We start from the raw sequence: 25,483 nt of genomic DNA, 5'->3' as shown, positions 1-25,483 counted from the left end.
CCTGCGTACAAGTGATAGAATGCCACTGGACATGCCACTGGAAGTTTTAAATGATCTTAGCAATTTTAATAGTGGAAGGATTCTGCGACCCCTTCAGTCATCATTTTTCACTACAACTAAGTCATCTTTTGGCACAAAAATAAATGTTGAGAGCTTTTTAGAAGGACAATCTAACACACATTCGCTAACCGATAATTGGAACTACAGGGAGATCGCCAAAACGTCTAAATAATTGGGAGTTATAAATACCGAATTCACCCAGGAATAGGCGATTTTATTCCACAAGTGGCAAAATAAAAAAAAATAAAAAGGTGTGCCGTATTCTTAGACCGTCACTTTTGAAGATACCTTCACTTTTGCGTGACTATAATGCCACAAGCATCAGTGTCTAGGAGCGACGGCATTCTTCCTTCAGTACCGAGCACACTATCTTATCACTATGTGGAAATGCTGCTAATGCCAAATGTGTGCACATACGCTTGTCCCTGGCCTAGGCATACCATGGCTGTGATTTTCTAGCAATGCCTTTTATGCTATTTCTCTTCATGCTTTTTGTGCTTCATCAGTGGTCAGAGCAACACTGCACATGTGTTATCAATGGGATCAGCCAGCCATGAACAGTGTATGATAAGAGTGGCATAGAATTGAGCAGAAGGCATCGCTACAAAATTACAGCCCGTATCTCAACCACTGTCACGCTGTTGTTACAGATAGACAAAAGTACAGTCAATGCGCACACCGAATTCTCATCAGCGACTACAGTGAACTCTCACTTGAGTGAACTTCAAGGGACCGAAGGAAAAAGTTCACTAAACTGAATATTCACTAGACCAACATAAGACATGGCATACAGAGTCAAAAGTATGAAGTGCAATTCATGGAGCAAAAGACATGGCATCCATAGTGTTAGAAATGTGTGAAATGGAATTTGTACATATCAACAAGTACAAGGTTCATAACAGTTATAATGCTGCCTTTCTCACTTAGAAAAAAATATCTGTAATCTTCTTCTGCACTTGTACTTTTAAAGCACAGGAAGTAACAAAACTGTCCAAAGAGTCAATGTTTCTGTACACTTCTTCTGGAACAGCTTGCTGTTGAGACACGAAGTCTGTCAACTTTCCAATGTACCCCACAACCTCAGCTAGAGTTATAGGGCTTGAAACTGGCTCGACAATTGCCTCTTCTTCGTCTTCTTCGCCTCTTCTTCGAAAGAAAAAGACAACGACAATGCCAGGACTAGCCGGTCAGAAAAAAAACACACCACGCGGTTTGTGATGTGACAGATCGCCGCTTTGCTCTGGTGGCGTTGTAAGCACCAGCGATGTTACTTTGTTTATGGCCTCCGAGATTACATGCTTGCTCGTTTTGTGCGGGCGATCTCAGAGGCCATGACTCATTGCCGTTCGTTTTCCGCGACGCCACTTTGCCCCAGATTTGGTACCTAAATAAGAAACTGAGTTCGCAACGGTGTTTTCATGTGAGACGGGTAGGCAAGTTTTCAGTAGAAGCCGACGCAGAGGGCAGCTACTGTTCTTAATAGTGCGCGGCTCACGCATTTTCTTATTTACATGGGATCTAGGGGCCACAGATGTACCGGATTGCAGTTTGGCGATGTGCCGAACATTGGTGTCGAAATGTTGCGTTTTCCTGGAAAGTATGAACCGGTAAAAAGTAAGCGTAAGTCTAATGGGTCATTTTTTGTGTTCTCGATCGCAAGCAGCAGTGTTTAGTACACTTATACAGACTGAGGTTACCTGGCTCTCCAAGTAAGACGCCAATCCTGATACTCCATTCATAGCGCCACATTCTTCTTCTAAGAGATAAAAACAAACCGATGCGTGGCGGCCACTCTGCGGCTTTAGCGACGGCTCTCTTAAAGTAACAGAAACCAATCTGAGTGACCTGCTTTTGCGTACTGCGGGCTCCAGAGAAAGACTGCAGGCGCTGGAGAGGAAATGTCACGGCCACCACGTTTCGAAGGCCATTTGCGATTGCAGCAGCGCTAGGCACAAGACAAGTGGTTACGCACGTCCGCATCTTGCCCAGCTCCTCCTGGACGGCCTGCTGCGCTTGGCGGGCTTCGGCCAGGGCGGCCTGTGCCTGCCGGTCACGCAGTGCCAGCCGGGCGACCTCCTGGGCCTGCTGGGCCACCTGCTGGCTGAGCTGCACACGTCGGCGGGCCTCCTCGTCTAGCTGCGCTTGCAGGGCCTGAGCCTTGTCCGCCTCCTGCCGATGCTCTCCTTGCAGCCGTTGCAGCTGCGTCTGAACCACCACAGCGGACGGAGGTCAATCGGTGACCGGAGCAGAGCACCGCTCAGGCTGAGAGCAGTTGCAAAAGTGATTTGCAGTGCAAGGAATTTTTCAGCACTGCAACTATGGAACTTGAGGACCACGAAGACAAACAAAGAAGGGCCCGAACAGATGACGATGTGGTGTTCAGTGGCGCTACGGCCAGATATAGCCAAAGAGGCCCATGAAAGTAGTGATAAGTTGTCAATGGAGAAACAAGTAGATTAACATGGCTGTAAGATAGCCCACAAGCCAGTTGCTGTAAAATGTGTAAAATATATCGCATTTTTATTCAATTATAAGGCTTTCACAGTTCTATAAGGTGAGGGTGCCATTGCAGCACCTGAGAAAAGGAACTTAAGTATGCACACTAATATAAGACGCTATAGAGTAGCCTACGGATTATTCAGACTCGGTTGAGATTACCCTAAATACCAAATAATTGGAAGTCCCTGGAATAGTCGTAATAATTGATGTGTGTTATATGCAAAATTTTGGTGTGAAGTGCGACTTCACAGCAGCGCGTATTTCACCTTACAACGTGGCTTTACGGCAGCGCTGCCGTCAAGCCATACTATAAGGCAAAAGCACTGCCGTGAAGTCGCACCTCAAGGATATCAAGCACCTTCCAAGGTTTACTAGTCGTTTAAATCGAGCGCTACACTTCACTATAGTTGCCACGATTCGCGCTACCGTCTAAAATCTGGATCACCAGAAATGTGATGCTGCTGCCACTATACTGAAACAATAACTGAAATTACAAGTCTTGTATATAAGGTAAGGGGGCTGACTTCAAGGCTAAGGATTCTGGAAAAAAAATAGCATTGCCTTATATTCTAGTTAACATGGTTTGTAATAAAATTATGACAATGACTGAAATGAGCTGTGCTACAAACAAGCAAGATACGCAACGAAGTGATGGTAGCATTACATGAATTTAGAAAGCACAAGTGGTGCTAGTTTACGAGTAGCCCAACCAAGGGCCTTGAACAAACAGGCAAGTCCTCTTAGTATTCAAGTTACATTTTTGCAGTGCCAAGAAATCCTTCAAGGCAAAAGCTCTGTACCAGTAGCTCCTACAGCGCTAGGCAGCCACTGGTACAGATCGTTTTTGGTATAGCCCACCTGCAGCTGTCGGTAGTCCACGGTGAGCATGGACATCTGCCGCTCGCGGTCTTGGACTGCGGCGTCGGCCTGCTGGCGCGCCTGCCGCTCCTCGGCCAGCTGCGCTGCCAGGGCCTCCGCGCTGTTCTCGCCGTCCGCAGTGCCTCCGCTGCCGGGCCTCTTGTCGGGGCAGGCCTGCCGGTCCAGGCGGTTCTGGGCGTTGCGCAGCTCCAGCTCGAGCACGGCGCGCTGCTTCTCCTGCTCGAGGACGCGCGCCGAGAGCCTGTGGGCCTCCTCTAGTGCGTGGGCCTCCCGCTCCCGCAGCCGCTCCAGCTCCAGCTGAAGCGCCTGCCGCCGGCTCTCAAGCTCTTGGGCGCGCGAGGACCAGGCGCTCTTTTCCTGTGTGCGCGAAAGGAGAAAACTGTCATCCCCCTGAGAGTTGCACAAAGCTACAAAGGAAGCCCACACGGGTCTCTCAAAAAGGCTTCGCATTTTAAGAAAATTTCATTCCAGTTTGTTGTAAATCGAACGAAAGACCATACAAAGCCTTTCCGGAGCTGTCACTCTATCATCTGATCTAACCAAGAAAGTGGATGAGTGCAGGGGGTGGCCTAATTGAGCGGCAACTCGCAGCACAGGAACAGTAAATGAGCAAAGTGGAGGGTACTTCGTGAAAGGAAAAAAATTGTCATTAATTGAACCAACGGCATAAGACTACAAAGTTCAAGTAACAAACCACAAGTAACATGCAGTCCTTTGTAGCTTGGTGCTGTCTTCAGGTGTGCGACGATTTTCCCCTTTCTTGAAACTACTTCCAACTTGTGGATTTCCCCAGAACTGATTTGCTCATCCTCCCATGCATGCCGTCCCAGTGGGACCAGAAAGGTCGAACCAGATGCAGAGGACAGTCTTTTAAGAAAAACTCCGCTAGGCTGACTAGCAAAGCACTGTATTTACCCAAATCTAACATGTGCCTTTTTCCCGAGAAAATTGCCAGCGCGTTACAAGTGGATATGAATACCAAACCACATTTGCGCCATTGGCAACACTCTACCGTAAGAGCGGGAAAATGTAGCGCCAATGCCACCATGAAATCAGCGGCAGCGTACGTTTTTTGGAAGGTTGCTGTGGGTCCATTTTTTGCTCTGCTAGAATCACCTTCGCAAGCTAGAATCACCTTCGCAAGATTTTGTGTGACTCGGCACCAGATGCATCAGCGTTTTCGGCGCTGTGCCAAGCTCGCTATCTACACGCAGTGCTAGGAATGCTGTCGGATGCACAATTTACATAGTTCAGTGCAGAGTCTCGCAAAAGTGATAGTAGTATCTCTAAATGTGATCGCTTGCGATTACCGCTCCTGTGTGCTAGATATCTGGAGCAATAATAAACAAATGGTGACAATGACGTGTCCCTTTCATTATGAAAGCTCGTAAAAAATTCTGCACGTTTTTTTTTTTTTGTCATTTTACCGTGAATTTGGGGACATCCTATATTTTTATTTCACAAATCAGGCACGTGTTACCCCCCCCATTCAGGTGCACTTTTATTTTCTCACTTTCACCCCTGAAGATAGGGTGCGTGTTATATTCGGGAGTTTGTCAGACTCTGGTAAATATGGTAGGTGCCGAGGGAAAGTGCCCTGCCATAGTAAAGAAGCATGGCATGTTGCACTGTCAAATGCAGCATGCCATGCTTGCTCATTAAAGGGGCCCTGAACCACCCTTTGGCCTTGGTGAAACAACATAGTTGGCGAGTGGCATATGGTGCGGTGAACATCTCAGCTAAGTTTTGCTATCGTACGCGGTGCGTGGACCTCACAAGCGGATTGCGAAGTCACCTTTCTCTCAAATGCTTTCTTTTCGAAAGAAGGCCCAGTCTTCACTCTCTTCTAGATGCACTACTTCGTCATCGGATGCACTTTTCTGTCATTCCCTTGGACGGCTGCTATTCGCTGATAGCTGACATCAAGCTGCGGTCGGCTAGATGGCGTAGATACCGCAGTCGTCAAGGGGTGCCGCCACGAGTCCACTGACTAAGTGCACTGTGGCTCACTGAGGACAACTGCATTTGGCTTATGTTTAGCCCGTCGTAGGCACCACAGGCGGAAGTCATGGCGTCTATGTTAACATCCAAAATGAAATTTGAACTGCGTGCCTCGGTGACATCTAGAAGGTGAAGCGTTGTGGGCACGCCCCATCCCACTGCGCTGTAGCCTTCGCAGTGCAAGGCAGCGAAGGAGGAACGCGAGAACCGCGGAGGCCGTGTTTGATTGGCAGTAAGTGCACTTCTGCTGAATGCATTGAAGTACTTTTTGCGTTAAAGTATTTCTGAAATAGCCCTTTTCACTTCAAGTGCCTTTCTCCACTTCAATAAATAGTGGTTCAGGGCCCCTTTAAGGAACAAAGCAATTTACGTCATGTGTGGTAAATAAAACACAAGGCATTCTCTTCAACAAAAGAAAAATCGTTGTTTCTTGCACACACACTCATATACGAGGACACACAAGAAGAGGAAAATTAAAATAGCTTAGCAAGAAAACAACCACTAGAAACGTGCTGATTGGACTGTCAAAGGTTATGAATTGCACCACTCTTGAGTAAGGCTAGACAGATGTCCAAAGAAAACTTGGCCAATAAACAAATTTAAGGAATTTGAAGGTTGCATTTGAAGCCACGAAAGCAGAGCACTGTTTTGTTTATTGTTCTTTGTTGCCAGGAAACGGTGCAGAAATCTGACGAATACAGAGACAGGCACAAAGAACACAAGACACAGCACCGTAAGCATTAAAGTAGAGTCTTGATAATCAAGGGTTTCCAAGGAACCAATACGATACCCGTGAAAGGCAAGCCCACCTGCTCGAGTTGTATCTGCAGGTTGGAGAGATCTCGCTCCTGGGAGCCCATCTGGCCGCGCAGGGCGGCCACAGTCTCCTGCAGTTCCTGGCAGGCACGTTCCCGCGTTGCCACGCTCAGCGAAAGCTCCGCATTGGCCTTCTTCAGCTTCAGCGCTGCATCCGCCTCCTGCTTCAGCTTGTCATTCAGCTCCCACAGCTGCTTTTCCAGTGCTGACGCCTTCTCCGACGCAGCCTGCGAGGGATGACATGGTTACGAACAAAACATGACAGTTTTTATGAAACCCCATAACAATGTGCTATTTTACTTTTGCAGCAAAGCAGCAGAGTTGAATACTATGCACAAAAACTTATCATGAACAGAAAGTGGTTTAAACAGAGACGCACTCCCCCACACAACAGCTGAATGATAATTAGAACTGGCTCATTCCTGTTTCTATAGCTACATGTGGTGCGTTTTGTGTTTCATAACCAATATGAATATGGTCCTTCCACGTTTCACCCACAACAAAGCAGAAGTATGCACCATTTTCAGTGATGTGGGAAGACAAGAGCACCTGTTTTCTCTGCAATGAACGAGCAGGATTATTTGTCACCATTTCGAACATACATGGTGGGCCGTGTTTGACAGTAGCAGTGAGAGATGGCACCATCGTTCCTTAGGCAGGGGCAATTATTTTTTGGTCCCGCACTGCCTCAAAGCGATGCATGGTTGCGATCTATTCGGCACAAAATGGGCAGACATTGAATCCTAACATGACATTCTAAAAATGCATTACAAAATGCCAACCCTGTGTGAAATTTAAACTTTAATGGGCCAGTGATCTAGCTGAAAGAGCCATTTCTACTCAGCTGGCTTATTTGCACAATGTTCAGTCACTTAGCTACAGCGTAATGGCATAGAGCTAATCTTGCCAGAGAGAAAGGAAGGAAGCGTGCCAAGTCAGCCCTTCCTGCGGGAACCCACCTGAGATGCTGAAGCCATCTGGGACCGAGACTGTTGCTCGCCCTCCAGCTTGGACCACAGTTCCTGCAGCTTGATCTCTGCCTTGCGCCGGTGTTCACACTCCGTCTCATACTTGCGTTGGCTCTGTTCGACAAGCATGGGGAGGGTTTGAAGGGCCAAGACTATCCACAAGCCAGCTCTTACAGCCTTAATGAGGACCTTTCATCAACAAAATCCATTCTAGAGGCTCAAATTGCAGGAAATCGGCTAAAATCAAACTTCACCGATCCCAAAACACACTAATAGCAGTTGTAGACCAAAGCCATTACGAGGCCTGCTTTCTGTAGCAGTTAGTCATGGTTAAAATTTCTCTCCCGCTGTCTGATTATCTGTCTGTCTTAGACAAACGTCTTCAGCTGGACCTCATTTGTAAAATTTAAATTGAATGGTGACACGGAGGCAAAACGAGACGTTGCTAGTGATTACTTATTTCAAGTGCTTGCAGCTAAATGATGCAACCTGTTGATACCAAATGGCAGTAAACGATTACACAAAAGATGACACCACGTATCCCTATGCCATGGATCCTGTGATCACTCATGGTCACTCATGATCATTCACACTCATGATCACATGATCACTCATGATCATGTGATCACTCACTCACTCATGGATCCTGTGATCTTCTACGACTTATGGAAAGACACTCCTTGGAGCCAAACATTGGCCTAATTACGTTTTTGCATTCCATTGCTTCAGGTTGGTGTAGAGCATTTATTTTCGCTTGACTGGACCCCTGTATTTCTTGATTGACTTATTTGTTGTCATAATCACCATGAACATGTTGTGAATTGTTTTTCCTCATTTTCCCAAAACAGCCTTTTTGATGGTGCCACAGAGTTAGAGTGACAATATCTCTGGTTCTGTTATCCTAGAGCAATATTTTGTTTTTCTTTCAGAGAAGTGGTCAATTAGCAAGTGCAGTAGGCCTATGGTATGATGAAATAGTATTGATAAAAATTTCAACAAGTAATATTCTGTCCTGGGTGTTAATATGGGTTCCTGATACACAATGTTTGACATGCTATAACTTTGGCCAAAACTCTCGCTAGCTCTCGCTACCAAAGATGGAGACCGGGCAGTCCAGGAAGCACATGGCCAAAGCAGCAGGATGCCCGGAGCAAAATGCTAGAAAGATACCGAAGTGTCCTTGTTGCACTCGTAAGGTATCTACTGATGACTATGACCATGCAGACTCCGTTGCTATGTTTCAGTTGGACACTGGCGCTGCCTTCGCTCTCTCGTATCACACATTTGCAGTGCCCACGCTGCAAGACTCATCCTAATTAATTGGTGCATTAGCAAATACAACTGAATTAACGAGTTTTATGCATTAAATATGCATGCCCTTGCCGGGACTAGGGGTGAATATGAATTATCTAGTTTCCTTAATTAATGAGGATCAAATTAACAAGATTTTACTGAACAAAGAATGTTCCAGAAAAACATAGTTTAAGATATAGAGCATGGGATATGGGTCAGTCTTGTCCTACGTACTAGACTAAGTCCAGCCCTTCTCCTTGTGCACGTTTGCCTTTAAGCTATGTTTCCTTGGACATTTGAACAGATTAGCCCAACAGATGCCACTAAACCGCACAGGGTGTGCCTTACCTCCTTGATTTCATGCGAAAGCAGCGTCATCTTCTTGTTGAGCTCTCGGTTGTCAGAGGCCAAATGAGCTGCCTGCTCATTCTGTGCCGACACAGTTTCCAGCTGTTTCAGCGTGTGCCTGCATCACACCAGCAGCAACCATTCAAGCACCACAATAACCTTTTCAGGGTCGATTTTTTAGCCCATATGCGGCCGCCCAGGATCAATTTTTTGTTATTGCAAATTCCAATTCTTCTGAACCTTAAAAAAAAAAATTTACTGTAATTTGTTTAGGGTGACTGTAAAGTGAGAAAAAATATTTTGTATTGGCATATATGTACTGTTAATTCATGAATAACAACAATAAAGAAAGGAAACAAGCTTATAAGAATTAAGAATTTCATGCATTGTTATACACATAGTTCAAGGCTTAGGATATTTTTTAAGTCTCAAATGTTCTTGCTTTTAGGCTAATATTTACGTGCATAGCGTGATCGAACTGCGTAGGTAAGCGCACTCAAGAAAACTGTGTGATCAAGAAAGCAAAACGTGTGACAAACTTCTGATAATCGTCATCTTATCGCCAACCAGAGGCAATTAGTTCTCACGAGTCTCCAAAAAAAGAAAAGAAAAGGAAACGCATGCATGGCGGCATCCTTCCTATGAGCACCCCTGTGAGCACTGAACGAGTGAGAAACAGTTTGTCACCGTTTGAGCTATTAGTAATGAGATAGCTGTCAGTTTTGCGAGCACAAGAAGCCGAAACTGCCCGCGGAACAAAACCCAAACCGCCGCCTGCCTGTGCTGCGCCATTGCGCAAGCGGGAGTATATAGACGCATGGGAGCAAACTAGCTCTAAAACAAACTACGAAACGAAAACCGAGAGAGGGAGGCGCAAGAAAAAAATTCCCTATATTCCCACATAATGGCAGCACATGCCAGGAAAGAAAAAAATTAGGAAATTGGCACACTTTTTAAGCTTACTGTCCGTGCTGTAAATATACGGCATCGACCATTTTGGACTTGTTCGCAGCGCCATATATTTACGTCACTGACCCTGAAAGGGTTAAAATTTTTTAAAATATCACAAAGTAAAGTTAGTTCCTGCTGTTCAGTTTTCATAGTTGTCAGTTGGCACAAGTACAGTTTGTATATGCCAATAGGTGCAAGAGAATTCAAGCATCTGCTGTGAAAAGCCTTTATATTATTGGTGCATGAAAAGTCGAAATTTGGAACAATTGAACTACAGTTAAACCTCGGTATAACGAAGCCGGTAAAATCGGCAATTTGCTTTGTTACATCGAAGTTTCATTGTACTGAAATTCGACCTTTCATACAAATAAGTACAGTTGCCGATAGATTTTTCTTAATTTTCCTAATTATTGGGCAATAGAGAAAAGCAAACATGAATGCGAAAATTCATTTTGATGAATCTGGGAGTCAGCGACAAATGGTACGGTATCCTGCTGCACCGACGGTATCGGCAGTACAAATCAAGTGAAGCCAGCCACACTTTGTGTAGATTCTCCTCCGTGCTCTTGGGACAAAGAAACGACAACACAGTAGTGCAAATAATCACAAGGGCATTTATTGCACCTTTCATAGATCAATGCCTGCTAGCCGAGTTGCTATCCACAAAACATGCCGATGGGCGCGCGACAAATCTAGAAGTCCGACTTACCGCGACCGCATAGCGAGCGAATATGTTCGCCCCATGCTGGATCCCAACACCTGGTCGTTCGCGCGTACTGTCACGTGAATGGTGGTGCATTCCAAGGTGGCCACGCGAGACGGTCTCGCAGAAGCATGGGTCGGCGCACGCGCGGCACGGCACGTCCGTCCCGCTTGCTTCCCGAACCCCCAACAGAGAGCGCCTTCCGCTCCCGCACCCAAGTAACCCCGCCGGTAACAGCGCAAAAACTCGCGCCATCTCTCGCGCTGCGCTTCAACCACATCGACCGCCGCGGGCGTCACGCAGGCCACGCGGCGAAGCGGGATTGCAGAAGATGGGAAAAAACAAGATATCTGGGGACGCGCGTGAGTCGCGCATCCTCACAACTTTCACGTGCACTCTGCACCCGCGACTGACAGCATCGCCTGCACTGTATCATGAAAAGTGCCAGCAGCGGGGAGCAAATGTGTCATCTGCCTCCCGCTCCAACGACTCAGCAAAACTCGAGATTACGCAACCTTCAATACTGAACGCACGTGAAGAATCAGAATCAGAATCGGTTTTTATTGAGATCATTAGAATGATTACAAGTTGTTAATATTCAGGAGGAGGTCCCGGAGTCAAAGACTGCAATGGGACCTCCTTTACAAAGTAAACGTAATAAAACAAAAGTACAGCAGTTTTCAACAAATGGTTGAAAGACAGCTTACATAATGCCATGCTGTCTAGACACGCCCACTCTTTTGCACATGTGGCAGATTATGTCTAAAGCAGGGTGCACGGCTGTGTACGTGCTCCTCAGCCACGCTTACAGCCATGGGCAGCCACGACCAAGATGCACGCCAACTTACGCCCCCCCCCCTCTCCCTTCACATGCACTTAATCGCGTTACCACGAGCTCGCTCCCCTCCCCGCTTTCCCTCCGCTTGCGCGGGAAGGTGGCACTCATGAAGCCGCAATCTTTCTCACCCTTGCACACTTGAACCTAAAGCACAACATGCGTCGGGCATGATAGGACCTTAGTGCACTTGGACTTTGTACAGAATGTGATGCGGTTCTACTTCTGCGATCGCTCTTGTCAAGCCTTATGTGATTTGAGAGATGTCTTTGCAAGCAGCCGCTTGTAATTCCATCATTGACTATCGACTATCTGCATCCACGGAAGTTTCAATTTATTGTTTTGGCATTGCTTTGCGATGGCATTGAAATTTCGTTATATTGAAATCACAAACAAACACACTTCGCTATATTGAGGTTCTAAATACATGGTGTTCTATGGACAAGAGGTTATAAAAAGTAAAGTACTTCGTTAAATTGAGGTTTAACTGTATTTATTATGTGTTTAGCCTTGCAGTTTTGCCATTCAACATATTTCAACAGACATTTCTGGAACACCTCTTTTGTAACCTAACTTAATGACATATTGTGAGATTACTACGGTGCTGCTCACAGTTTCATCGTCTGTGATGTCGCAGTGGCAACATTGAGACCCATATCTTTTCATGCAGTTGCCAACATGCAGAAATTTATGAAAAGCTTCTAAGGATGAGCACGTCCCTGTGGGTTCACATCGTTCCTTTTGAATGCCACGAATGAGGTGTGCTGGCACATTTTATCTGCTGAGAGTATTACGAAGCCATGCAAGAAAGGCTTGGTGCTGGATTATATTGAAAAGTATGGTTTTTGTATGTAGATCAAGGCACCAAATGAACTTGGTACATGGCCCCTGTTTTTCATTTTCACAAAGAAACAGTTGCAAACGAAATTTCATACCCACATGTCATACATACAGTCAACATCCAATTACTCAGGTCTCCCTAAGAACCCCGAAAACGTCTGAAAAAGTGTATGCATGGCTTTTACTGCCCCTAAGGGCTCAAATCGCCACAGGCACGTCCGAAAAAGTTCCGAGGGCCTGTCAGTACACTTAGGCATATCGGTGCTCGTACTGTGACAGGAGACAGTGGTTGTACGCATGTATAATAATAATTAAGGAATACATACCGTGTCCCGTGACAATTGCCCCTTCGCCCTCTTGATACGCTTCAACGCAATACTTTGCGCTTGTTTCATCGCGTAACACTGCTGTATTGAGATGCAGCTGACTTTTGGGAAGCAGCATTATGCAACATTTTGTGCTTTCTGAGCTTTGAAGCCAATGGCGATGATTACAAAGGCAGAGTCGGTGCCATTTCTAACAGCGGTGAATTCCTTTAATTAAGAACATGGCATTGAACAGCAAGAAGCTTAACAGCGAAAGTTGAAGCAACTATGCGTTTCGAACAATGCCGTTTCGAACCTGCAATCACAGCAGAAAGTCCGGAAAATCGGATGGCGAAGGATTCTTGCATCTGAAAATTCAGACATTTTTATACATTGAATCTATGGGGTTTGTGGCGGTGCTGCAAGGCCATCCGAATTATCCGGCATGTCCAAAAAATCGGGCGTCCAGAAAATCGGTCATTGACTGTATTTGTAATCGGCAGCAAAATTTCTCAACAGGAGTGACAATGGTCCTCTAGAAGCACACCCACACAAGGAAATAAAAAATTAAATTCTGGTGTTTTACGTGCCAAAACCATGATGTGATTAAGAGGCACGCTGTAGTAGGAGGCTCCAGATTTATTTTGAACAGGGTTCTTTAACGTGCACCCATACTCTTAAAAAAATGTACACCCTTTGGGGCTTATCTTGTCCTACAACAATAATCGTCATCTGTTTTGCCCACATTTCCTTTCTTCAATGCTGTGAGCCCGGTACTTCCAAGTCATGAACGGCTTGTGCGTTATCATCATGGCACAGCACTCTCAACAGGAAAGTAGCGGGCACCAAGTTTTCAAGAAAGGAAACACAAGGAAGGCAGATGACAATTATTGTTGTTGGAAAAATATGCACCCCAAAGGATACAACTGTTTTAGGAGTGCAATGTATGATACATGGGCGTTTTTGCATCCCATCCAAATGCAGCCGCCATGGCCGGGATTTTATCCAGAACCCTTGAGCTCAGCAGCACAGCGCCATGAACATTACACCACCACGACGGGCCGCACAAAAAAAAAATGAAGAAAGAGAAAGAAAGAAAGAAAGAGAGAGAAAAGAAAAGAAAGAAATTGCTAATTTCAGACTACCAATGCTTGAAGCAACAATGGCCTAGCAAAAGAAAGGAATTGGCAGGCACAGAACTTTTTCAGAACGGGAAATAATCAGTTTTGTTGGTGTGAAATATGTCAAGAGAATTGTGCAAATAAAATAAGGACTCAAGGACATGACAGATGTCCATGTATCGTGTCATTTTTCGGTCCATGCTTTAGTTGGGCCACTCCCTTGAAACGTTTAAAGAGTCTAGCAGAAATTTCACACCATATGAAGGGATCACACCCTGAGAACACAGTGAACAGCACCTTGGGAAGACTTGAAGTTACGTCGCGGCCCAAGACGACGAACAAAGAAGGACACTCCTCAATGCTGCACAACAACCCGAGGCATCACGAAGGAAACTACGCGAAACTGCGGGCAATGACATCATTGTGTGCACAGGTACCGATTAAAACTAGACAATGCTAACAGCTGTGGAAGCTGCTGTTAATGCAGTGTCACCCTGTTGATAAATTCCTCACTGTTATGTTTTCCCGCCTGCTATGTTACGTTATTGCAGTCGCAACCTGAATCTCATTAACTCTCATGTATTATGTCCCCATTTGATATGTCACTATTCTGTAATGTTCCTGCACCTTATGTCAAGCTTGAACGTGGCAGTCACATAAATTTAATGGCGCAGAGGGAAATTTGATCTGGCACATTGCAACACGCGTTCGTTACTTTGCAACAAGTGCCTGAAGTTTTACAAGCACCGGGAAAAAAATGTGCAGGGAGCAGTTGGAGAAGCACCTGAAAAAGTAGCCACTGGTTAAAACCTACTGGGAACCGTGCACACTGGGCCAAATCTGCCAAGCGCAGGGATACATATTTTGGGGGGCCTACAAGGGTCCTATGAGAACTGGCACAATTGCCAGTACTCTTTAGTCAGCTTCGCCGCAATAAATCCGTGCTTTGCGGTGAAGCAAACAATGCTATTGTGGTGAAGCATATCAAGAGTGGAAAGGGGCCACTATCGCCGCACATTGTAAGCATCCTTTTATTATATGTACACACATGCACCGTTCCCACTCACAGCACAAGTGCACATATATAAAGTGTACTGGCGACCATTCAGAGATATTTCAGATGTTGCTGTGGCAATTTGCGGCCTTTCTCACTGTTAACTTTTCCTGGCTGCTATGCTCCATTTCTGTAGTGCCTTGAAAAATGTATCAGTGGGGTTCTACTACACTACAATACACATTTTGGCAGGTGAACCATCTTTCTCTTTAAGAGAGCTATCTTTGAAACAAAGCTTTCTCAATTGCTCGTGAGCAAGTACAATAATGTGAGCAACATATTTTAAACATTTGTTTTCTTCTCCTCGTTCTTTAATTGGTGCTCAAAGCACCAAGAAAAAAAATAAGGTAATAAAACCAACCTGTATTTCTGCTCAGCTTCCTCCTTGGCCTCGCGAAGGACTGTGATCTCCTCCTGAAGAACATCCGGTGAAGGGCCATTTCCCTGCATGACAAGCAGTTCTCAATAAACAAAGAACACAGTGACAACTAGAGCTCTCTGATTTCTAGATTAATAAGAAAGCCAAGAGCCCTACCACACTGGGCAACATGTTGGCGAGTGCTGCTTGAAAAAGTCACGACAGCCACTGTCACATTAAAGCAGCGAGGACAGTTGGAATAAGTGACAAAGACATATATCTTAATGCTTCTTGTTATTGTAGCTATTTCTCTCCCTGAAGTGAAAAGGCATTCACCAACTACTGCACTGCTTAACTTAAAAAAATTGCTGCACTAACACGCAAGCAAGCATTTGTAGCAAATCACTGCAGGGATGAACTAGGGTTGGTGTACGAACTTGGAAATGTGAATAGAAACTACATTCACAATTACTTTCACTGTCAAATCAAGCCATGCATGTACATATATTTCTCTCCCTGAAGTGAAAAGGCATTCACCAACTACTGCACTGCTTAACTTAAAAAAATTGCTGCACCAACACACAAGCAAGCATTTGTAGCAAATCACTGCAGGGATGAACTAGGGTTGGTGTACGAACTTGGAAATGTGAATAGAAACTACATTCACAATTACTTTCGCTGTCAAATCAAGCCATGCATGTACATATACGAGGACACATGCACACAGAATGCTTCATGCAGGGGGTACTGGCATTTGTCATGCCTTTCCTTACTAAATTAATTGACACCCCAACATCACCCCTGATGTTTTACCAGTTGATTCTGAAGGGCAGTGCGACACATTGTCACAAAAATTTTAAAAAGGGCACTGTGCTCCCTAAATGTGATACAGATGCATAACTAAATGTGGCCTATAATTTTTTTTCTTGCATAATATGCTTCCATTAGTTCTTATATATATATATATGTGTGTGTGTGTGTGTGTGTGTGTGTGGAGGGGGGGGGTTATGTGCCAAAACCACGATCTGATTATGAGGCATGCTGTAGTTGGGGACTCAGAAAATTTGGACCACCTGGGGTTCTTTAATGTGCACCTAAATCTACTGTATAATGCGGAATATAGGTCGAGGCGGAATATAGGTCGACCCCTTTACATTGAAGCAAGGAAGTTAACATAAAAATTATAAGGCACAAAACTTCGTTTTATTTAGTGGTGCCGCCAGACTCGTCACCTGCTTTTCACTGGCTGCGTCCCACAACATGTCATCCTCGGTGCCGTCCAAAGAGTTGCTAATGCAACACTTGAATGCCCGCACCACCATGTCGTCGGGCAGCGAGCGCCAAGCCTGCGACACCCATGTGGCCACAGTGGCGAGAGGCGGCCTGCGCAGCTGGCCGGTTGGGGTCGTCGGGTTGTAGCCGGCCATCCACTGATTATATTGTTCACGGACACGGTCTTTAAAGGGCTTGTTGAGCATGACGTCCAGTGGCTGAAGTGTTGACGTCATGCCTTCTGGAATGACGGCGAGTTCCGTCCTCCCGTCGCGGAGTGCCTGCTTCACACCTGCAGTCAAGTGCCCGCGAAAGGCATCCAAGACGAGCATGCTCGGACACCGCAGGAGTGCGCCGGGTCGATGATTCCAGACAGTCTTAATTGAATTGAGCATTAGCACCTCGTCCATATAGCCCTTTTCATTCACGCGAACGACATCTCGCGGAGAGCCTCTTTCGGCAGCGTCTTCCTCTTGAATATTATGTATGGGGGCAGCTTTCTGCTGTCTGCAGTACACGCGAGCATCACCGTGAAGCGCGAATGCTCGTTCCCCATAGAAAGAAGATTGACTTCTTTTGCGCCGCGTTCGCACACTTTGGTGGACGACAGCATGTCGAACCACACCGGCGTTTCATCAGCGTTGCCGATCTGTCCCAACATGGAGCCATGCTGCTGCCGGAGACGGATAACATAGCGCTGGAATTCGACCAGCTTGTCCTCGTATGCCTCTGGCAGCTTCTGGCAGATTGATGTGCGTCGTCGAAGTGCGAATCGCTTGTGTCGCATGAAGCGACCAACCCAATAAATGGAGGCCTTGAATTGTTCCTTGGGCAGTCCGGATTCTCAGGCAATTTCAATAGCTTTGATGCGGATGAGTTCTGCTGTCACTGGCAAATAGCTGGCACGATGCTCGCGGACGAAATCCGCCACCCTGTCTTCGAGCTCCTGGTGCACCGTGCCACAGAACCGCGCAGCGCCCGCGAGTTGGGCCGCGTCGGTCACCAAGGAGGCGATAACGATGCGGATGCTGAAAGGTCTGCACTCCTACATGTTGCCAGACGACTATTCATGTTGTGCCAAGGGCCGGTATATAAGTCGAGGAGTGAACTTTTAGTAATATTTTTTGGAAAAAACCTCGACCTATATTCCGCACTATATGGTAAGTACACGGGTGTTTCTGCAGTTCGCCCCCATCGAAATGCAGCCGCCATGGCCAGGATTCAATTCCGCTACTTCGTGTTAGCAGCCCAACCCAATGTGTCATCACATCTTTGTCTGAAAAGAACTATTGTCCTCAAGGAAATGTAGGTGGCCAGGATGATAGCGGTGATGATGAGCGATAGCACTATGCTGTTACGACCTGCTTGAGATCACAACTTATTGTATATGCAGAATGCAAAATTGCAAAGAAAGCCATGAAGTGCTCTTCAAATATTTAATAATCTAATCTAAAAAAAAAATGTATGCAGCATTATTTCATTTTTTCATATTTCATTAAGGTGAATGATTATGTGCAAATGGGACACAAAAATTTTTGGCACCGCTTCTTTTGCTATGTTGCATCTGTGCGACAGCTTCACACCATGATGTGTCAGCTTGACAGCACATGCTGGCTGCAATACTTGTTGCCACTGTTTAGATATCACACGCATGTAGAGACTCTTGAAGTAAATTGTACAAGATGCGGTAAGAACAGGCATACACACCTTGTCGGTCTGCCACAGGAGAAATGGATGGAATGGCAGGAGTTGGGTTGGGAAAGAACAAAAGCACAGAACATGGAATGTCATCACTGTTCTTGTGACACACAGAATGACACACGCATAGTACTAGCAGGCTTGGTTTAAAGCTTTGCACTCCAAACTGCAAATCCATGCTCTATTTAGAGGTATGGGAGGTGGCCAATGCTCAAGATGTGTCCACTTGGGGACCCTGACAGTAGCACCAGTTTTGAGCTACCCATCTTTGGCCATATCTGGCCCCTGCACCTTAAAACCCCACACATCATCCACCTAACTTGTGGAAATGTGCTAGTATTCCTACTGATTGATGACGTGCCTAGGAAATGGACCAGATTCAATGCAGCAATGGCAACATGTGCCCTAATCGGAATTTAATCTTATGAGGTCATTGGGAACTATCACACAGTTACTGATGCTCACCACTACTGCTAGTTTCATAGAGTGAAAACTGTGTCCTCAATTCCCTATTTTTTACTAACTAGGGATGAATGTCCCTGCTGTTCCACCATATTATTTAGGGAATTATGATATTGCAGAATTTAGGAAGCACTGATGTAAGGGTAAGAAAAAAGCCCTCATACCATCGGAGCACACAGTAGCTGAATGCTAAAACAACCTTGTGCAAGTGCCCGAAGCAATAAGTGCGCGCATCATTTTCGCTATTTCAGCTTTCACAATTGAGCGCTGAAAAATGTGTTATTCACTTTCACTTCATAGTTTACTCTTTCCACACCAACAATATGACTAGGTATCCCATACACTTCTTTAAACAAATGACTAGCAGGAGCGTGTCACTGCCAGTTTAAAAAAAATATGTCCCTGATGGCAGCCCACGGCCTAACAGCAGGTGCTCTGACCATCCTCTGAAGTATTTTAGTTCCTATAGATGCCAATAGGCTGCAGTGCACGCTGCAAAATTGTTCTGTACCCCTGGCTTGTCACTCCCTCTCTCACATTTCATCCACCTCCACTGTACCACATGCGTGTGTTTTGAAGCTATGGTTTTTTCACAAACAAACACTATGGGTCCCTCAAAAGTGAGGCATGCATGCACAAGATGCCCAGCAGAAGAAATTCCAGGTGGAGAGTTTACTGCAATCTTGAAAACAACTGAACAGGTGCATCGCCAAGCGAGTTGCAGCGCACTGTGAGAAGCAACAGGGTATCACCAATAAAGTGGTGGCCATGAACATTAACAGTTGCATGGAGGAGAAGCTTGTAAGCTACGCCATCACGAATGCAGAGCGTTTGACAAATCTGCCTGGCACGACTTCAATCAGGCCCTGTAATGCATGCAAAAGGCTCTAGTTTCAGCAAGGCATGCATGGTGTTTCTCCCAGAGCAGCTTTGAAAATTGGTGAACAGCACATTTCCAATTGAGGATGTGAAAACATTTGAAGTATAGTTCATTTGGTTGGCAACTAAGGGTTGTGGTTTTTCATGACTGGCTGCACTGAACTGGCTTCTGTAGCACTAAAAGACTCTCCAGTCCCCTGCCCCACATCTGAGGTCACCTGCACTTGTTAAGAAATCAAATAGGCCCAAGTTTACTTTCTCTTATTCAGGCTCTTCACTTTTCTTTACACTGGTATGTTTGAGCTCCTTTCCGATGGACACATTTCTTCGTTAGCCGAGCAAGAAAATGCCCAAGTGTACCTCGTTGAAGCCGTCGACACCGTGCAGGTGCGCTGTTGAGAGCAGCGCGTAGTCCCCTGAGTAGGTGAATCCCACAAAGGGCAAGTGGTTGCCTGCAAAGGCCTTGGGCTCGGGGAAGTGCTCCTCGGGCGTCTCGTCCTGGTCCACATCATCGAAGTTGCTCGTGTCGTCGTCACCACTCAGCTCGGGCAGCACGGGGGGCACAGCTGAAACGACGCAGTTGAATGCACAGGATTCATGGCGAATTAAGAGGAACCACCCACTGACAATCCTTGTTAGGCTCGCACATTGGGAAGGTTGGCAGCAATCCATTCTCAACATCGCTTACGGCAGAACACAAGATGAGTTGCATGTATATAAGCTGCATTTTCCATGTAATAAACTCAGTTGGCAGTCAGCACATGACCTGCTTCTAAGCAGGTCATGTGCTTTTGTCTTCTATCTTCTAAGTGAGGATAGACAATACTTGGCTTCACTGCATATTGGCCCCGTATGACTGTTACTAAAAATGGAGATGAATTGCTAAGCCCACATAAAAATAAAATTCAGAAATTTCTAAGCATTCAAAAAGCCTTAAACAGTTTTGTTCAAAAGTTTCAGGGATTCGCTATGAAGCCTGGGTGAGGTGACAAATAACCCTTGAGCCTGAATGACAGTGAACACCGTAAAGTGGCCATTTTCCACAGTACACATTTGTTAATTTATCAATTAAATAAAAACACCATTATATCTGAGTGTTCTCTTCATACTGTGTCATTCATAAGTTTTTTTTCTTTACCAGCATTCATGGCTTGCTGACTACACCAACAACATCAGTGATAAAGCAGCATTTTTTTTTCTTTTTGTACTGTAAAAATTATGCAAGGAATTCGTAAGCTATATTGTATAAATAACATTGATTCAGAACAAAATGGAGAACTACATGAAAATGAAATTCAGAGACTGGAGATGTGGATGATTATAGGAAACAGGCAAGTGTGGGCTGGCCACAGGTCACACATGACATGTGCATACGCGCTAATACTATGGGGGGCTCTGGTGCCTGAGCCTCTTCCGAAATTTTCCGGGGTTCCCAGCAATGCTGAAGCCCCCTTCCCCCCTCCTCCCGAAGGTGTCATTACCAGAGTTGTTACCTACCTCACTTGAGGCTTCTTTTGAGATGCCTCTACCTTTCACTTAAAATTTTATTGTGGCTACAAGCCTCACTGCATAATTGTTGGCGTAGATGTACACAGCTTTTAATTTATATTTTCGCTTTATTTCTACAAACCCTGGCAATAGGAGGACAAGAAAATTAGAAGCACCAGTGGCAGCTGCCTCATCAGTGTTTTTTTCCTTCAACATTAAAAAAAAAAATTTCCACTGTGAACACCACGCACAGACACAATATATTAAGGCAAAAACCTTAAGTGGCTTATACTCCCGATGGCGCAGTTAGAAAGTAAACAAGACCTTTTTAGACAGGGTAATAACAGGCATAATAACGGGATAATAACAGGTAATAATCTAATGAGGAGGGAAGATAACCGATGGTCATTAAGGGTTACAGACTGGATTCCAAGGGAAGGGAAGTGTAGCAGGGGGCGGCAAAAAGTTAGGTGGGCAGATGAGATTAGGAAATTTGCAGGGACAACATGGCCACAATTAGTACATGATAGGGGTAGTTGGAGAAGTATGGGAGAGGCCTTTGCCCTGCAGCGGGCGTAACCAGGTTGATGATGATTATGATGATGATGATAACGGGCAGCAAATCATGGGTGTTCCAGTATGACCCCAAAACCAAGTGCCGAAGTTCCGAGTGGCCCACCTCGCGCCCCAAGAAAGTGAGAATGTCGAAGCTCAAGGTAAAGACAATGTTCATTGTCTTTTTTGACAAGCATGGGCTGGTCCACAGAGAATTTGTACCTCTGGGATGAAACATCAATGCCGTGTTCTGCAAAGAAGTCCTTGAGGGCCTTCACAGAGCTATCAAACAGAAACGACTGGAGCGATGTGGGCTGCACTTTCGTTGTGACCGCCTACATGACCTGGATAGGGGTTGCAACGTTGCCGCAACCACCGTACAGCACCGATGTGAGCCCGGCAGACCTTTTCCTGTTCCCTAAACTTGAGAGAAGCCTGACTGATGTGAGCCCGGCAGACCTTTTCCTGTTCCTTAAACTTGAGAGAAGCCTGAAAGGTCACCGTTTCAATGATGTTCCTGCTATCCAACAGGCTGTGTCACAGTGTCTCTGAAAGAGGTCATGGTTGCTGACTTCCAGGGAGCCTTTGCAGCATGGGAATTGCATTGGCAGTGGTGTACCAACACCCAAGGAGACTATTTTGAAGAATTTTAGCAATATGTACCGTGTGGATCAATAAATTCTTTTTACCAGACCCAGTTTCATTACCTTACGGACAAACCCTGTATGTCTGGGTGGAAGTGAAAACCTTCCGCCTACAGACATGTATACAGTCGCAGACTAATGTTTCGGACTCCAAAAATTCGGACATGTTAAATTATTCGGTCTGCTTCGCGGCACTGCCACTCTCCCTATAATGTATAACAACTGCCGAAAGTTTGGACACCTTGCAACCTCTCGTCCAACCTCTCGGACATTCCTTGAGCCAATTCAATCGAGAGCACCATGCACTGACTCTGACCGCTGCATGGTTCGACTTGCTGAATGCCATTTTTGTTTTGAACGGAGCCTCCTTGCTGCCCCATGAAGTGGCGCTACTGCAAATCCCCGCTCATCATCATCGTTTCTGCCCGGCTTGATAGAGTGGCTCTACAGCAGTTCCGGTTTCAGCTTAGTAAGCCGTGTCAAGACAATCCAGCAGCTGATTTGTTTCTTCGTGCACGACGCTGCGTAGGCCACATTTTTCGTTTGTGCAACTGGTGTCGGCGTGACGGCATGGTGATGTTTGCTTTGTGTGCTGTGTCGAGGTTGCGGTGATCCAACGTGGCATACGGAAACATCGCTTCAAGTGTCTAATGGCGCAGACAGCGCTGGGGAATGCCGGCAAGCGGGTGCCGGGAGGCCTAGTATTTGTCGCCTACTGATGTGCTCCCTACTGACGCCGAATATGTTCTGCCGAGACCTGCGCAGTGGTTGCATTGAGATTCCGGACACCGTCTCATTTGAGTTTCACAGGTGCTGACACTGCTGTACTGACATGCGCAGACCTCGACGACGGCGAGATCATTTGTCAGGTTTCTGCTCCACCGCCGGACGATGAGTCGGAAGATGACGTACCATGTGCTACGCTGCCGTCGCATGCAGAGCGTGTACAAGCAGTGACTGTGCTTTCAGCTACCTGTAGTGACCGTACGACCCTCTCGGAGATTCAGGCTTATCTGATTGTGTGTAAACGGAACAGCGTGCAACAGCGCATTCACGATTTCTCCAAGCCTACTGCCGAGCCAGAATAAGTGCATGGAAATCAAGTAATGTTTTTTTAATCTGCTTTTTCGGAAACCTGTTTATTTGGACATTTCCGCAGTCCTCGTGAGGTCCAAATAAACAGTTGGCGACTGTACTTGGACATCATAGGGCTAAGCTTTCATTCCACTGTGGAGTCCATCTGGGACAGAGAAATAGGCGATGTTATGAAGAAGAATTTAAGAAAGAAAGGCTGCAAAGCAAGCATTCTCACCTTCCCGGATGTTGTCAAACGTCCACTGGTCATTCTGAAAGAAAGGGTGTGCCTTGATCTCCTCCACACCTTTCCTTCCTAGCCGGTAATTCCTGTAAGGAGCACAGTAGAACAAGTTGTATTTCTGGACTGGTCTCTGTAAAGAACTGGCTAGACTACGCACAGCGAATAAATGTCCCTCAGAAAGAAGGCATGTGCTGGAAAAACTATGGCAGCACGAATGCAGGGCTCTCTTAATTATTATGTCATTAGCACATTTCCTTATCTGTATGCTCATTTGAAATATCACATTGTGGCCATGTCTGGAGTCGCGTAGCACATGTACATGTTGGGACTCATTTAAGTGTGTTGTGCAATTTGTCCTCGTCTTTTTTTCTATGTTTCAGTATGTCTAGGACTAAATGCAGGCCTCATTTATTTTTAGCTAACGCTGCTCCAGATTTTCTAAATCTGCGATACTTCTTAACTTACAATGTTTGCTTACATTTATGGTGCATTTTGGCACAGATCTTCAAAAGCTTGAAGGGAGCGGGCATGACGGCATTGATGTTATGGCGACTAGCTATTTTCTTTATACTACAATATGAGATACAGTCGAACCCGGCTATATCGAACTCGCAAAAAAACGCCTATCAGTTCGATATAGAGCATACCGTAATTCGATATAAGCCTGCTAAATAATTGGATGTCATAAAAGCACATACCATTTATAAAATCACTTTATTGATTAAACTAGCTTAGTTTCGCACGAAATAGTCCTGCATTTTCTTCTGCTTTGGCAATTTCGCTGCCTGCGACGCAAGCACTTTTCCACATTAAGGAGTCGGAGCAGCTGAGGCCGCAACTTTCCGCATTAGCGCAGAAGCACCGGACTATTGCGAGCGCACCAATCATTTCGGATGATGTGAGACCGTCGTTGCTTTCCTCACTGTGCCCACTTTCCCCTGTGCTCGGTACGATGTTGGCAATGTAGTCTTCGTTTTCGGGCTCTCCCGTGGTCGCGACACATCATTTACGCTCACAAACTCATCCACCGTTGATTCGTCAACAGCTTCCGGAAATTCTGACAGTTCGCTCCAAACTTCGGCAACACAGGCAACGGCTTTGTCGCATTCATCAAAATTTACGGTCATCACCGAGCACGCGGAAGTCGGCACGGCTGAAGCAATTTCAGATTAACCACTCGTACGCGGCCGTGCGTACGGGTCGGGCGCCACGGGCACCGGGTCGCGAGTGTGGACGCTTTAGCCCTAATCTCCCCCTTATTCTTCAAGATCGTGCCGAGAGTGCTCCTCGGAATCTTGTGCTCTGCGGGGACATCAGACTTCTCACCGCGTTCGACACGATTTATGATTGCGAGCTTCACGACGAAAGGCAAATTCTGCCGCTTCATCACGGCAACACTGCGGGAGAAGGCCTACAAGGCACACACAAAAACAGCGAGACAACTCGCACTTTCGCCATCTTGCACGACGAGGGCACAAGAGCATCTGATTGGCTGTCTTAGCAAGCGCTGTGGGCGGGCCAGGATCATTTTTTGCAGGGGGGGGGTGCCGACGGCTCGTCTGAGGCAGCGCGGTCGGGCGCGGTCACGGTAGGGAGAGCGGTTGGATGGAGCCGCGCAGCCAGGTTTTCTCCGCCACCGCGAGGGAAAGCCAACTTCCGGGGGCACTTTCCGCCGCTTGACGTTCGATATATCGGGTGTCGCTGCTATTTTTGTTCGATGTAAGCGTAATTTTTGCGATATATACTCATTATAACTATATCGTGTCCAGAAATTGTTCGATATATAGAATAATTCGATGTAAACGGGTTAGATATAGTCGGGTTCGACTGTAATGCGTGCATGTATGGGATGGCCCGTATAGGACATTTTCCTTTGCTTTTTTCGTTCCAGGATGGCTTCTGAGCCTGTTAGCTCAGCTAACCAGGTTTTGCAGTACGGGCAATATGTGCACTAAAGGTGAAGTTCAACAAATGAATGCAAGCTTTTCTAGAACTGGATTTGCTAGAACTGCACTTTCTAGAACATGGAAAGAACAGCCCTTTATCACCGTTTCCAAGTGCACGATTTCAGGAGGAAGTGAGCCTTTTCTTGAATGCAGATTGTACGACAGCAAATGTGGACTTCGTAACCAAAAC

General features: G+C 46.0%; 1 protein-coding gene across 1 annotated transcript in view; it reads right to left on the bottom strand.

The window, feature by feature from the left end:
* The window catches only part of Rok (Rho associated coiled-coil containing protein kinase), a 71,338-nt gene that overhangs the window by 22,658 nt on the left and 23,197 nt on the right, over positions 1-25,483 (bottom strand). The window contains exons 8-15 of the mRNA XM_075668488.1: positions 23,342-23,433; positions 19,703-19,908; positions 15,035-15,117; positions 8,865-8,982; positions 7,215-7,337; positions 6,249-6,482; positions 3,418-3,795; positions 2,033-2,265 (exon numbers count right to left, since the gene is read on the bottom strand). Coding sequence (XP_075524603.1) covers positions 2,033-2,265; positions 3,418-3,795; positions 6,249-6,482; positions 7,215-7,337; positions 8,865-8,982; positions 15,035-15,117; positions 19,703-19,908; positions 23,342-23,433 — 1,467 coding nt within the window. The remainder of the gene's footprint in view (positions 1-2,032; positions 2,266-3,417; positions 3,796-6,248; positions 6,483-7,214; positions 7,338-8,864; positions 8,983-15,034; positions 15,118-19,702; positions 19,909-23,341; positions 23,434-25,483) is intronic.

Source organism: Dermacentor variabilis, chromosome 9, assembly GCF_050947875.1.
Source record: "Dermacentor variabilis isolate Ectoservices chromosome 9, ASM5094787v1, whole genome shotgun sequence".
In the NCBI taxonomy this organism is placed as follows: domain Eukaryota; kingdom Metazoa; phylum Arthropoda; class Arachnida; order Ixodida; family Ixodidae; genus Dermacentor; species Dermacentor variabilis.
Note: the sequence above shows the minus strand (reverse complement) of the source record. Positions and strands in the feature narration are given on the sequence as shown.